Below are 12,176 nucleotides of genomic sequence, written 5' to 3'. Positions count from 1 at the left end.
AATTTTATTTTATAGACATGATTTCTTTTTTCTTAAAAAAAAAAAAAAAAAAGCCCTCCCCCCCCCCCCAGCACCTTCTCTCATTCTCTTCACCTGAAAGGCCTCACTATTTGACTGTTCAAAGCCATCTTAGTAACTGGTGGGTAGGGGAGGGTGATAGGGACCATGACTCCAGGAGCAGAAACAAGGTTGAGTTTGGGAAAGATGAACAGGATGGGAGCCATTGTAGTTACTGCCATCCCTTTCTGCTACTGAAAACCTTGGCAAACCCTAGAGAGAGATCTGTTCTGGGAAGAGAGAGCTTGGAGCAACCCGCTAAGGGGCTTCAATTTCTTCACTTCGAAAAAAAGAGATCGGAATACATGTATTCCAAGTCCCCATGGCTTGAAAGTTTTCATGTTCTATCATGAAAGTTGTTTTCAAGGGCTCCAAATCTTCTCCCCTTTCTCTCTTCCTCTTTCTTTTCTTTTTTTCCTCAAACACTCATGTACTGAGCACGTACAATATACACTAAGCTAGATCCTGGGAACACAGAAATGATGAAGCTATTGTTTCTGACTTTAAGAAGCTCCGAAATTAAAGGCAGGGTGTCAGATACAAAATTACGGTGTGATAAATGACACAGAAAATATGCATGGGGTTCACCAAAGAGCGGAAAAGTAAACTCCATTATTCATGCATGGAAATCATGGGAGGGAGGGAGAGATGGATGAGTTGTATTTAAGCTGAGCCCCTAAGGAGGCTTGGAAGTTCTCCTCGTGAACAAAATGGAAAAGTGATATACAATACAATACACAATTCTGAAGGCACCAAAATTAAAATTGTAAAGGCAGAAAGAATCACAGGTAGTTAGGAGCTATGGGAGCAGACTGGTATGAGGGGTCCAAGCGGTGAGTTGTCAGCACCTGAGAGCAAGGGCTATGTTTGTATGGTCACTAACCAATCCTCAGTGTCCCCTGAGGTGGTCACTACATACGAAGCCTTCAGTGAATCTTTGTTCACTAAATGAATGAGTGAAATACACAGAAAACTTCATTTTTTAGGTAATAAGCAATGAAGAAGATTTCAAGCATGATCAGGTTTGAGTGTTTTTTTTCCTTCTTTCTTTCTTTTTTAGAATTTCATTTTATTTATTTTTTTAAGATGATTTTTATACAGATGGTCACATATAGTTGAAGAGCAAAGGGAGACTTCTAAGAAAGTAGGTAGAAGGTGCCTATAAGTGAGACCTGTCAAGAATTTGAGCAACATAAGCATGGGGAAAAGGGATAAGGAAAGAGAGGTGAGAGCTAGTTGGGAAATTCAGAGAGCCTTCAAGTATTTGAATGGTGAGCAAGCAAGCACGGAAAAATTCCAAGGAATCCCAGGCCATACCCTCAAAATGAACTATGTTTTCTATGACATTCATAGCTACAGACATGGCAGAGGTTCCCTGAAAAAATCTAAAATGAGAGTCATTCAAGGCTGATGTTCATTTTATAGAGCATATCTTTGGAAAGCTCATTATTTTATGATGTCAAAATGTAATAAATTAACATACAGACATCCATTATTAAACATTATTTTTGCAAGTGTGAATTTACTGTTTAAAATACCAACTGGCTCAAACAATTTGGTAAAGTGCCATTATCTATCAAAGTTGAACATATGAAGATCTATGATCAGCAACACTTATCTCACAGAAAGGCATATGTTTACAGCAACACTATCTATAATAGTCTTGAAGTGGAAATTGCCTGATTGTTCATCAACCATAAAAGAGATATATAAATTATGGTATACTCTTTAGCAAAGAGAATGAAATAAACTGTAACCACATGTAAAAATAAAGAAGGGTTTCCTAAATATAATGTTGAATACTACTACTAATAATGTTGTTGGGCCAGAAAGAAAACATGTTTCCTGATTCTATTTACAGAAATTATAAAAACAGGTAAAATGAATCTATAGAAGTGGAGGTCAAAATAGGTGGGTGTTAGGGGCGCCTGGGTTGCCCAATCCATGAAGTGTCTGCCTTTGGCTCAGGTCATGATCTCAGGGTCCTGGGATCCAGTCCCATGTAGGGCTCCCTGCTCAGCAGGGTGTCTGCTTCTCCCTCACTTTCTCCCCTCTCCCATTCATACACACACACACACACACACACACACACACACACACACATTCTCTCTCTCTAATAAAAGAAAAATTAGGGGTGTGTTAGTAGGGTAGACTCTGGAGTATTGGTGATGCCCTGTTTCTTTTTTTTTTTTTTTTTTTTTAAAGATTTTATTTATTTATTTGACAGAGAGAAATCACAAGTAGATGGAGAGGCAGACAGAGAGAGAGAGAGGGAAGCAGGCTCCCTGCTGAGCAGAGAGCCCGATGCGGGACTCGATCCCAGGACCCTGAGATCATGACCTGAGCCGAAGGCAGTGGCTTAACCCACTGAGCCACCCAGGCGCCCGATGATGCCCTGTTTCTTGATCTGGGTTCTATTTACATGGGTGGGTTGTCTTCTCAAATATCTAAAAAATTGTATAGTCAAAATTGGTGTTTTCAATAAAAAAATTTAAAAAAAATCTCACAAAATTCCTGTTAAATTTCATGCTTTCCTATTTATAAATGCTTCAGAGAATTTAGTGTGTAAAGAATTAAGGATGGAAAGCAATGGCATCTGGCAAACCTTGTGCCGAGAAATGAAGGCAAAATCTCCCCTGCACAACTCTGACAACGCGCATCTCATTCTTAACCCACTGGATCTTTGCTGTTTCAGTTCAGTGCACCTTAACCCGCTGAAGCAACACCTGGGTTGAAATCTGCCAAAGTAGGCAGTGGTTCAACAATACGCCTACCTACGGGGCCTATCAGAGTATCAAACTCCTTAGGACTGAATATTAGAGCCTGAGTCGCCAATCCTTTTTCTTAGGGTGATGGGGTATGCCGCTAAGATACGGCCTTGAACAAAGATTGGAGATAGGAGTTGGGGAGTTTGAGGGAGGGCATGAGCTTCCAGGGACCCAGCCATGGAAAAGAAGAATCTAGAGGGAAGATATGCTGTGTTTGCCTCCTGGGAATCCTCTTTGCTAACTCGAGACAGATTTCCTTCCTTGCTGAGATTCTCTCAGTGAAGACTGATCTCCCAATAGTTGCACACTGAACCCCTGAGATCTAAAGGTGAACCCCAGCACATGGCAATCCCGTGAACCTCAGCCCCGTCTCAGAGCAATCTGCTTTATGGCGTGACTGCAATGCTGTTCAGACTACGTGACTACAGCAGGTGGTGTGCACTACAAGGAGTCTCTTTCTGAGGAGCACCGCACCTCAAAGAAAAGCAGAATATTCAAAAGATGCTCTAGTGTTGGGCAGGTAGAAGACAATTGTTTTTTCTTCAAGCTTCTTGACCAATGGAAGAATTTGCATTGATCTCATAAATTGGCTGATATGCTCAAAACAACATTTTTTTGGAGGCTGATGTGAATGATCTGTCTTTCACAGACCCTGTTAATCTTATAGCCAGATCTTCAAAGAAATGCACAAGAAAGGCTTGAAGGTTCGCATCACCTTTACGCTCAGCTGCTGACTTCTGTGTCCTTTGTCATGGAGAAAGTAAAGGCGGACAGAAAATTTCTTCAGCTTTCTCCACAGCATGTACCACATGTACCCCTTATTAGCATCTCTATCAATATGCTCCACTCTTTCTTCTCTTGTTGATGGACTGCTCTTGCTTTTGTCTGAGATTAGCCCTTCTATCTCTGAACACGACTGGGTCAACACACTTTTTAAATAAAGGACCTGACAGTGAATAACTATTTATCTCTGTCTAGAGAAAGCAGCCATAGACACAATGTGTTCCCATAAAAGTATAAAAACAGGTGGTAGACCAGAAGTGGCTCCCAGGCTGTAGTTTACTGAGCTCTGCACTAGATCCTACTGCTTCTCCTACTCAAAGACTTGCTCTAGCAACTCTTCTTTCCTGCATTAACACATTGTTTCCCTCTATGGGACCATTCCTATTAGCATACATGTATATTGTTGCTTCTCACATCTTAAAAACCATTTCTGGACATTACTTCCCATTTCTCTTTCTTATCAAAACTTCAAAAAAAAAAAAAAGCAATATTTTTTTTTGGCTTCTTTTTTTCTCCCTTGTCAACATTCCCCAGGGCCCATTCCAATAGGCTTTGATGCCACCACTCCACTGAAGTTACTCTGATCAAAGTCACTAGCGACCTCTATGTCACTCGATACAAGGGTCCATTCTTAGTCTTCATCTTGAGCAGCATTTGACCCTACTGTTGATCACTTTATTCTCCCTAAAATGTTCCCTTCACCTGCCTTCCAATGACACACACTTCCTCAATGCCTCCTCCTCACTGGCCTCCTTTTCTGATTCTTTCTTATCTCAATCTCTTTATGTTGGCGTATCGATGACTCAGGTCTTGGACATCTTCTCTATCTGCAGTCACTTCCTGGCTGATCTCATCCAGCCTCATTAAATATCATCTATGACCTGATGACTTCCAAATTCATGTATTATATTTGGCACTCATCTCCAGGCTCGTATATCCAACTCAACATATCCAGTTGGGTGTCTAATAATGATCTCAATCTGAACATAATCAAAACTGAACCCTTAACTATATACCCACAAATGTGCTCTACTTAAAATTTCCCCTATGATGTAAGTGGTATTTCCATCCTGCCTGTCTCTTGGGTCAAAACTCTAACTTCATCCTTGATTCTTCTTTTTTTCTTGCATGCAACATATGATTCATAAACCTCTGCTCTTGATTCTTCCTCCCTCTCTCCATCTCTCTCTCTCTCTCTCCATATAATACACACACACACACACACACACACACATACAGAGACTCCTTCTCATTTCCTATGCAGCCCCAGGTTGGTCCAAGTTACTAACAACTCACTTCAAATATTCTGGTAGTTAAACTGGTCTCCCTGCTTCCATAATATTGCCTCTCCCCAGGCAGTCCATTATTGACTAAAGGGTTAAGTCAGGTCATGTCCACCCTCTGCTTAAAACCCTCAGTGGCTTCCATCTTCCTCACAATAAGAGCCAAAGTCCTTCAGAAGCCCATATCACAACACAGGGAATCAACTTCTGCTGCCTTGGCTAGTTTCCATCGTTGATATCTTTGCCACAAGTCATGTAGCCATGAGTAGAGAATTATTGGAAGTTAATGGTAGAAAAGTGAAAGGAAGGATGGTGTTATTCACCTCTTCCCCAGAGCTCCCAGGAGAAATCAGGGCATCCCATGGAGATGGACTGAAGTCCAGGAGTTCCGGGGGATAGTAAACGTGCATGTGTCCATGGGTCCCTAGGGGAGCAGAGGATGCCTGGAGAAGTATGCGACTCAGAAGGCAAAGGTGAAATCATCTGTTTTCTCGGCACATTAAAGGGAGTGTCCCTTTAGGAAGCAAAGAAAGAAAATCCTTTAGGTATAGAGTGGATGGAAAGCCAAGTTCCATAACAAAAAGTATGATTATTGTATAATTGCAAGAGATACTATATTTTTAGTCCAACTACAGAAAGAAAAATTGAAAGACAGTGTTCTCCTCTAACAAACTTTTAAAAAGTCACCTGTCTTAAAGAATAAATAAAAAGTTCAAATTCAAGTGATTTATGTAAGAAAGGAAGCATGCAAATCTAGAATAATATATTTAGGAAAATTCAAGTTCTAGTTCTGATTGATTTTTTAAATGGATCCAACGGATTTCTCAGAAATCTATGATATTGCTGTAATGGAACAACTTCCTTCAGATTTTTCACCTTCTCTGTATACCCCATAAAGAAATAACCCCCTTCTCCCACGCCTTGTGCCCTCTCCTCCTGCTTTATTCTTCCACACGGATCTCCATCTGACCTACAATATATTTCCTTCATAGTGGTGATTTATCTGTTTATTTCTCCCAGGATGCTGGCTCTCAGCATTCTAGAATGCTGAATCCCTAACACTGGAACTGTGGTTGGCATAGAGAAGGCAACTAACAAATATGTGTTGAATGAATAAATGAGCCAGAATCCCTTTGTAAATAATTTCTTCTGGAGACATTCGAGTTTCAAAGCAGCTCAGGTTTCTGTCAGGCATTCTACATAATGAGAGAGGCTGTCTCCTTTGGTGTTGGCACTACACAAAGCATCATGTACATTGGCCCCAGAGATTAAATAAAAGGTGTGATGTTATAAGACAATACTGACAATTAAAAGGAAGAAAAGTAAGTTTTCAGAGTAAAATGGTGTTTGCAAATCTTAACCTTCTGGCTGAGCAGTTTCAGTAGGGGAAAAAAATACCCTACTGGGAAGGCAGGAAAGGCAAAACATATTCTGTAGCTTCATTAATTATACCAGAAACATCAAGTTGCTCCTGGGACGATGTCTGCAGATGCAGTCCTGATGGGGAATATTACATGGCTCAGGCATCAAAGTCCTTAAAGAAAATTAGTGGGTAGGAGTGCACAGAGGAGGAGGAAATTGAATATGTTTTAAACATAATTGCACAAAGTTTAATGCAGTATAAGATATGTAGATTGGCTTATAATATAAAATCTATATTCACTCTTAGAAAAAGCCTCCCTGAAAGTCACTGTCATTTACTGAATGTTGTTGAGAGTTAAAGAATCTCCTGAATTGGTCATTTTTAAAACTGAATATGGCTGCATTTGGGGAAAGATATTTTATAAAAGATATTTTACAAATCATTACTATTTATTTATCCATGTTCATCCATCCATCCATCCATCCATCCATCCATCCATATACTGAGAAATGAAGTATGTAAACTCACAGATTACCAATAATATTCCAGAATGAGAACTCTTGCTAGGTAAGTATAACGCTGCCACACTGAATGTTTCATAAAACTGAAGTCTCTCCAAACATCTGAGATATCCTCTAGAAGCAAATGGATGACTTGGTTCTCAAAGACGGAAAATAGAGTAAGTCTGTAACACAGGCTTGGAAAGTAGTTTCTAAAGACCTCACACTGTTAAAACTGGTTGGCATTTCATTCATTCCTTTGTAAGAAGTAAGACTGATATCATGTAAACGTTGGAAATAAGCCTCTATCATAATCACTAAAAAATTAGAGGTCAGGTCATTATTTCTAGTGAAGCTCAGAGAACTGTCAGACCACTGACGGTTAAAAATTTATAGATCATAATGATGATTGGCTTGGCCCTATAACTATGATCCTTGACACGAGAAGTCCTATAAGGGCACAGATATGACATATGACTTAAAAGTATTCTTCGATTCATATTCTTAACTCTTGAAGGGAAGGTATGAAGGGTAAGGATCATCATTTCTATCCTGTGAACTGTAAACGTGAAAAAAGAGACCCTTTCTTTTGATATGTTCATTTCAGTGCTCTGATTTTCATGGCAATTGGACTATTCCAGAGAAAGTCTCAAAGTGGAGTTGATGGCTTCTGGTTTGATAGATTTTGCTCTATTCTAGTTATTTCTGCATGTATCTGAAAGGCCTGCTATGCTAGTAAATTAGCAAGTGCTTAATGGAGATGCTCCATCTAATTTATTATTCTAGTTCATAAATGAATAAGTGTTATTTATTGTCATTATTTGAAATTTTTGTTTCAAAATTGTTTCATTTCTTCTCATATTCTTTGAGCAGCTACCATGTGAATGGTGGTAGGCTAGGGGGTATGTAGGTTAAAGGAAGTTAATAAGGTGCTAAGAATATCTGCTCTCAAGGAGAGGGTTGAAGAGGAGATGGGGTCAGAAGTGGTTTGGGATGAGGTTAAGAGAGACTGTGTAGGGACAATGTGTTTAAGTGAAGTAAAAAGTGGTGTCACCTATATTTTCTTCTGCAAAGAAATTATATCAAATGCCTGATGCCTAATGAAAAATCCCCATAACTCTTAGTAGGGGCCATGATTTGGAAGGTTTGAATTACACTTCTACTGGGCAGCTGGATTATTTTTAGATGTAATTTTAACACATGTTAAATATTAAAACAACTCAATCTCTTGCAGAGACCAATACAATATCACAAGGTTTCAGAGTGAGATGACAAAGGCCAGAAGTTTATATCCACCATACCTTGGCTACTTCTTCTTGGAAAGCCACGAGATTCAAATGGGAGATGTTAACCAAGTCAGGCCCATACACCACGGTTATCATACGATGCTCCAGGCGCCCGATGTTCCCCACATCCAAAAGTTCACGTAACTTGGGGTCCTGGGTAATAAACATTGAAAACAGTTAGTCTATAACTAGAGATTCCAATACAATAGCATAGTTTCAAAGTATTAGACTTAGAATGCCTTCAAAACAAAATTGCCTTTTATTCTTACTAAAAAACAGTATGATTGAAGTCCCAAACTCCATCATGGCCCAGAGAGGTCAAGCAACTTGCTGAAAGGTTGTGGAGAGAGAATTTCTTACTCAAGATTTATGGTCCTCATGGCATTATATGATGTGAAATGAATGAGACAGAGAAAGACAAATATTGCAGGTAGAATCTAAAAAAAGCTGAACTCAGAGAAACAAGAGAGTAGAGTGGTGGATACCAGGGGCAGGGAGTGTGGGGAAAATGAAGAGATTTTGTTCAAAGACTACACACTTCCAGATACAAGATGAATATGTTGTAAGGACTTAATGTACAGCATGGGAATTAGGGTTAATAATATTGTATTAGATACTAGAAAGATGCTAACAGTGTAGATCTTAAGTGTTCTCACCACAAAAAAGAAACGGTATTATATGATGTGAGGGGGGTGTTGGCTAATGCAATATGTGTGTGCAACAAATCATCACATTGTACATATGAAGCTTACACAATGTTATATGGTAATTATACCTCAATAAACCTGGAAAAAAATAAGAATTATGGTCCTTAGTCAATTAGTCTTAGTCTTTCTGTCATACATCTTTTAGTAGCATACTTTTATGTGCCATAATTCTCCCTTTATTCCCTCCAATCATCCCACAAGTCACATATTGAAATACACAGTCTCATCTCTGTCCTCAATTCATGACACATTAAGACGAAGAAGGTGATTCTTGTAGAAACAGAACATGGTGATGCTATCCAGAGCTGAGGCAGAAACATGGCTGGGAGTCATAGCTTGAACCTTCTCCAACACGGATTTCCATTGTAAAGAAATAGGCTGTTAGACTGGGCAAAATGGCGGCACCTGTCATCAATATGTTCATTTCAATTCCATCCTCAGAACATACTGGGATTTGGACATAGAGAACTTCTGCAGTCTTTTCAGAGCAAGTTCCCTTTTTCAGGATACCATAAGTGAGGATCCCTTGGATATCTAGTCCTGCTGGAAAATGGAGGCTTCCAAACCTCCCGAATTAAAAGTAAGACCTAAAATAGGACTCATTCACCTTGGCTGATTTCATTTTCCTCTCATAGGAAATGAGAGGTCCATGCAGAAAATTAACATCAAATCAATCACTTGGCAAATCTGCAGCCAGCTTATGAGCAAGGAATAAATTTCTATTCTTATTTCTTTAGCTAAATGCTGGGCCAACAGGACCTGGTTAATATTGATCTCCTTTTTAAGGTTTTTATTTATAGCAGCCTTACAAAGAAAAAGTGGACTTAAAAAAAAAAGAAGAAGAAGAAGAAGAAAGAAAAGAAACAAAACTTTTCCAGCTAAGTTATTTCACTCAGTACCATTAATCCTCTCTTAGTTAATAAAACTTTCTCCCCTGTTAGACTATGTAAAGAGGAACATTTTCAGGTAAGTTATGAAGAGAGAAAAATCCATCTCAAAGGTGTGCCGACTATAACTGAAGCTTCAACTAGGGCTAACAGGTTGGGAACTTATCAAGTACATCAGCCCGTCTAGAAAGACCAAATGCTATCACAAGAACATCAATTTGCATGACCTAGAAAAGGAGAGGAATAGAGGAAAAATTTTATTAAGTAAACAATAACAAAAAAGGGAAATTTTGAGCATTCTAGTGTTAATGAAAGAGTAGAGGAAAAGGTTCAGGAAGAATGGACTTTTAATGAAGGCTAATAAAGAATGATTCTAGCTGTTCTGTAATGTGGTTAACTGCATCCTGATTTTTAAATTTTTAATTTATTTTTAAATGCAAGTATAATTAACATACAGTATTATATTAGTTTCAGGTGTCCAATATAATGATGAAATAGTTCTGTACATTTCTTAGTGTTCATCGTTATAATTGTACTTAATCCCCTTCACTTATTGGACTCATCCCCCTACCCACCTTCCTGCTGGCTACCACCAGCTTGTTCTCTGTATTTCAGAGTCTGGTTTTGTTTGTTTGTTTGTCACTTTTTTTTTGCTTTGTTAATTTGAATCATAATTTTTGAACACATTTGAAGCAAAAGTTAGAAAAGAAAATGATCAGTATTTTAAATTATTTTTGTATACTTGGAAGAGAAAGGTAATTATCAGGAACCATCTGAAACTTAAGATTATAAATCACAAGTTTTGTACCAATAATCACAGAGTCTATCTGTGATATTGTGATTTGTAAGAAAAATAAATTTTGGTCATTCAAGATGACCAAAATATATTTTTCGTATGTATTTGGTCTTCATCTGAGGTTCCTGGCTCACAGTCCCTAAAACCAGACCATTTTCTGATCAGTCTGTATTACTTTACTAATTCTCATGTCCTTTTTTTTTTTTTTTTAAAGATTTTATTTATTTATTTGACAGACAGAGACCACAAGCAGGCAGAGAGGCAGGCAGAGAGAGAGAGGAAGAGAAGCAGGCCTCCTGCTGAGCAGAGCCCGATGTGGGGCTTGATCTTAGGACCCTGGGATCATGACCTGAGCCGAAGGCAGAGGCTTTAACCCACTGAGCCACCCAGGTGCCCCCTCATGTCTTTTTAAAACACTTTTGTACACTAATTACATAGTGATTGATTAAAGACTGCCATGTCTCAGAACTGCATGGACGAGGCGTGGGGGTCAGGGGGTTCTCATGAGTTGTCCTTGAGCTATAGGAATGCAAGGAAAGTAGAGAAAACCTAGAGAAGGTGCCAGAATAGAAAATAATTCTGGGCCTGCTTGGATATATTAGTCAGTTAAGCATCTGTCTTCTAAACTTCTGTCTTCAGCTCAGGCCATGATCCCAGGGTCCTGGGATTGAGCCCCACATCAGGCTCCCTACTCAGCAGGGATTCTGCCCTCTCCCTCATGCTCTCTCTTTCAAATATATATATATATATTTGAAATATGTATATATATATATATTTTTTTTTAAAAGAAAATAATTCTGGAAAAAGACAATATTGTTAGGTATGGTCAACAGGATTTTTTTTTTAAGATTTTATTTATTTATTTGACAGACGAAGATCACAAGTAGTCAGAGAGGTAGGCAGAGACAGAGAGGGGGAAGCAGACTCCCCGCTGAGCAGAGAGCCCGATGCGGGACTTGATCCCAAGACCTTAAGATCATGACCTGAGCTGAAGACAGAGGCTTTAACCCACTGAGCCACCCAGGCACCACTAAAAAGAAATTTCTAAGATGATCAGATCTTTGCAACATCTCTGTAAACGTTTTCCCACTAATGGCTGTTTATATATAATTGTAAAAACGGTGGATTTTTATGTAATTAGAACTGTGGAATGCAGTATTTGGAGGTAATGTCAGGGATTGGGGGGATAAGGCAGACTAGCAAAATGTTGGTGCTGATGATTGAATCTGAGGAATAGGTATCTGAGAAACCATTCTGTAAATCTCTCTATATCTGAGATGGTTGTATAGTAAATAATAAAAAGGAATATTGAGCATGAGCGTCAGGCACAATAATATTTTAGAAATAATTTTTCAATAGAAACCACAATATTTTAAAATTATGTAATTCTGGAAATAAATAGAGATATTGTTCAAAGTATATAATAAATAATTTCCTTACTAATGTCCTTTTTTGATAATTGATTATACAAATTTTTATTCTTACCATTAATCATTTTACTTGTCTTTACAACTACATCTTTTCTTTATATTTCATTTTTTTTTTAAATCAACATCAAACTTGGGTTATGTTAGCATTCTCTCCCTTAAGAAAAGACTTAACTTTTCTTTTTACCTGTACTCTGAGTTTTCTCATTTTGAACTCAATATCCCAAGGTGACAGGGTGGCTTCAAACCTTGGTCTCATTATTGAACATGTTGATATATGAAGGGTATAGTGAAAGAGATATTTGTCCTTTCAAGTACC

At 38.5% G+C, this 12,176-nt stretch overlaps 1 protein-coding gene across 4 annotated transcripts in view; it reads right to left on the bottom strand.

The window, feature by feature from the left end:
- Positions 1 to 12,176, bottom strand: part of PLCB1 (phospholipase C beta 1) — a 688,962-nt gene that overhangs the window by 234,306 nt on the left and 442,480 nt on the right. For all 4 annotated transcript variants that reach the window (XM_032351387.1, XM_032351388.1, XM_032351390.1 and 1 more), the window contains one exon: positions 8,056 to 8,193. In XM_032351387.1, the coding sequence (XP_032207278.1) occupies positions 8,056 to 8,193 (138 nt within the window). The remainder of the gene's footprint in view (positions 1 to 8,055; positions 8,194 to 12,176) is intronic.

Source organism: Mustela erminea, chromosome 7 (genome assembly GCF_009829155.1).
Source record: "Mustela erminea isolate mMusErm1 chromosome 7, mMusErm1.Pri, whole genome shotgun sequence".
NCBI classification, from domain to species: domain Eukaryota; kingdom Metazoa; phylum Chordata; class Mammalia; order Carnivora; family Mustelidae; genus Mustela; species Mustela erminea.
This window is presented reverse-complemented; position numbering and strand designations above follow the sequence as displayed.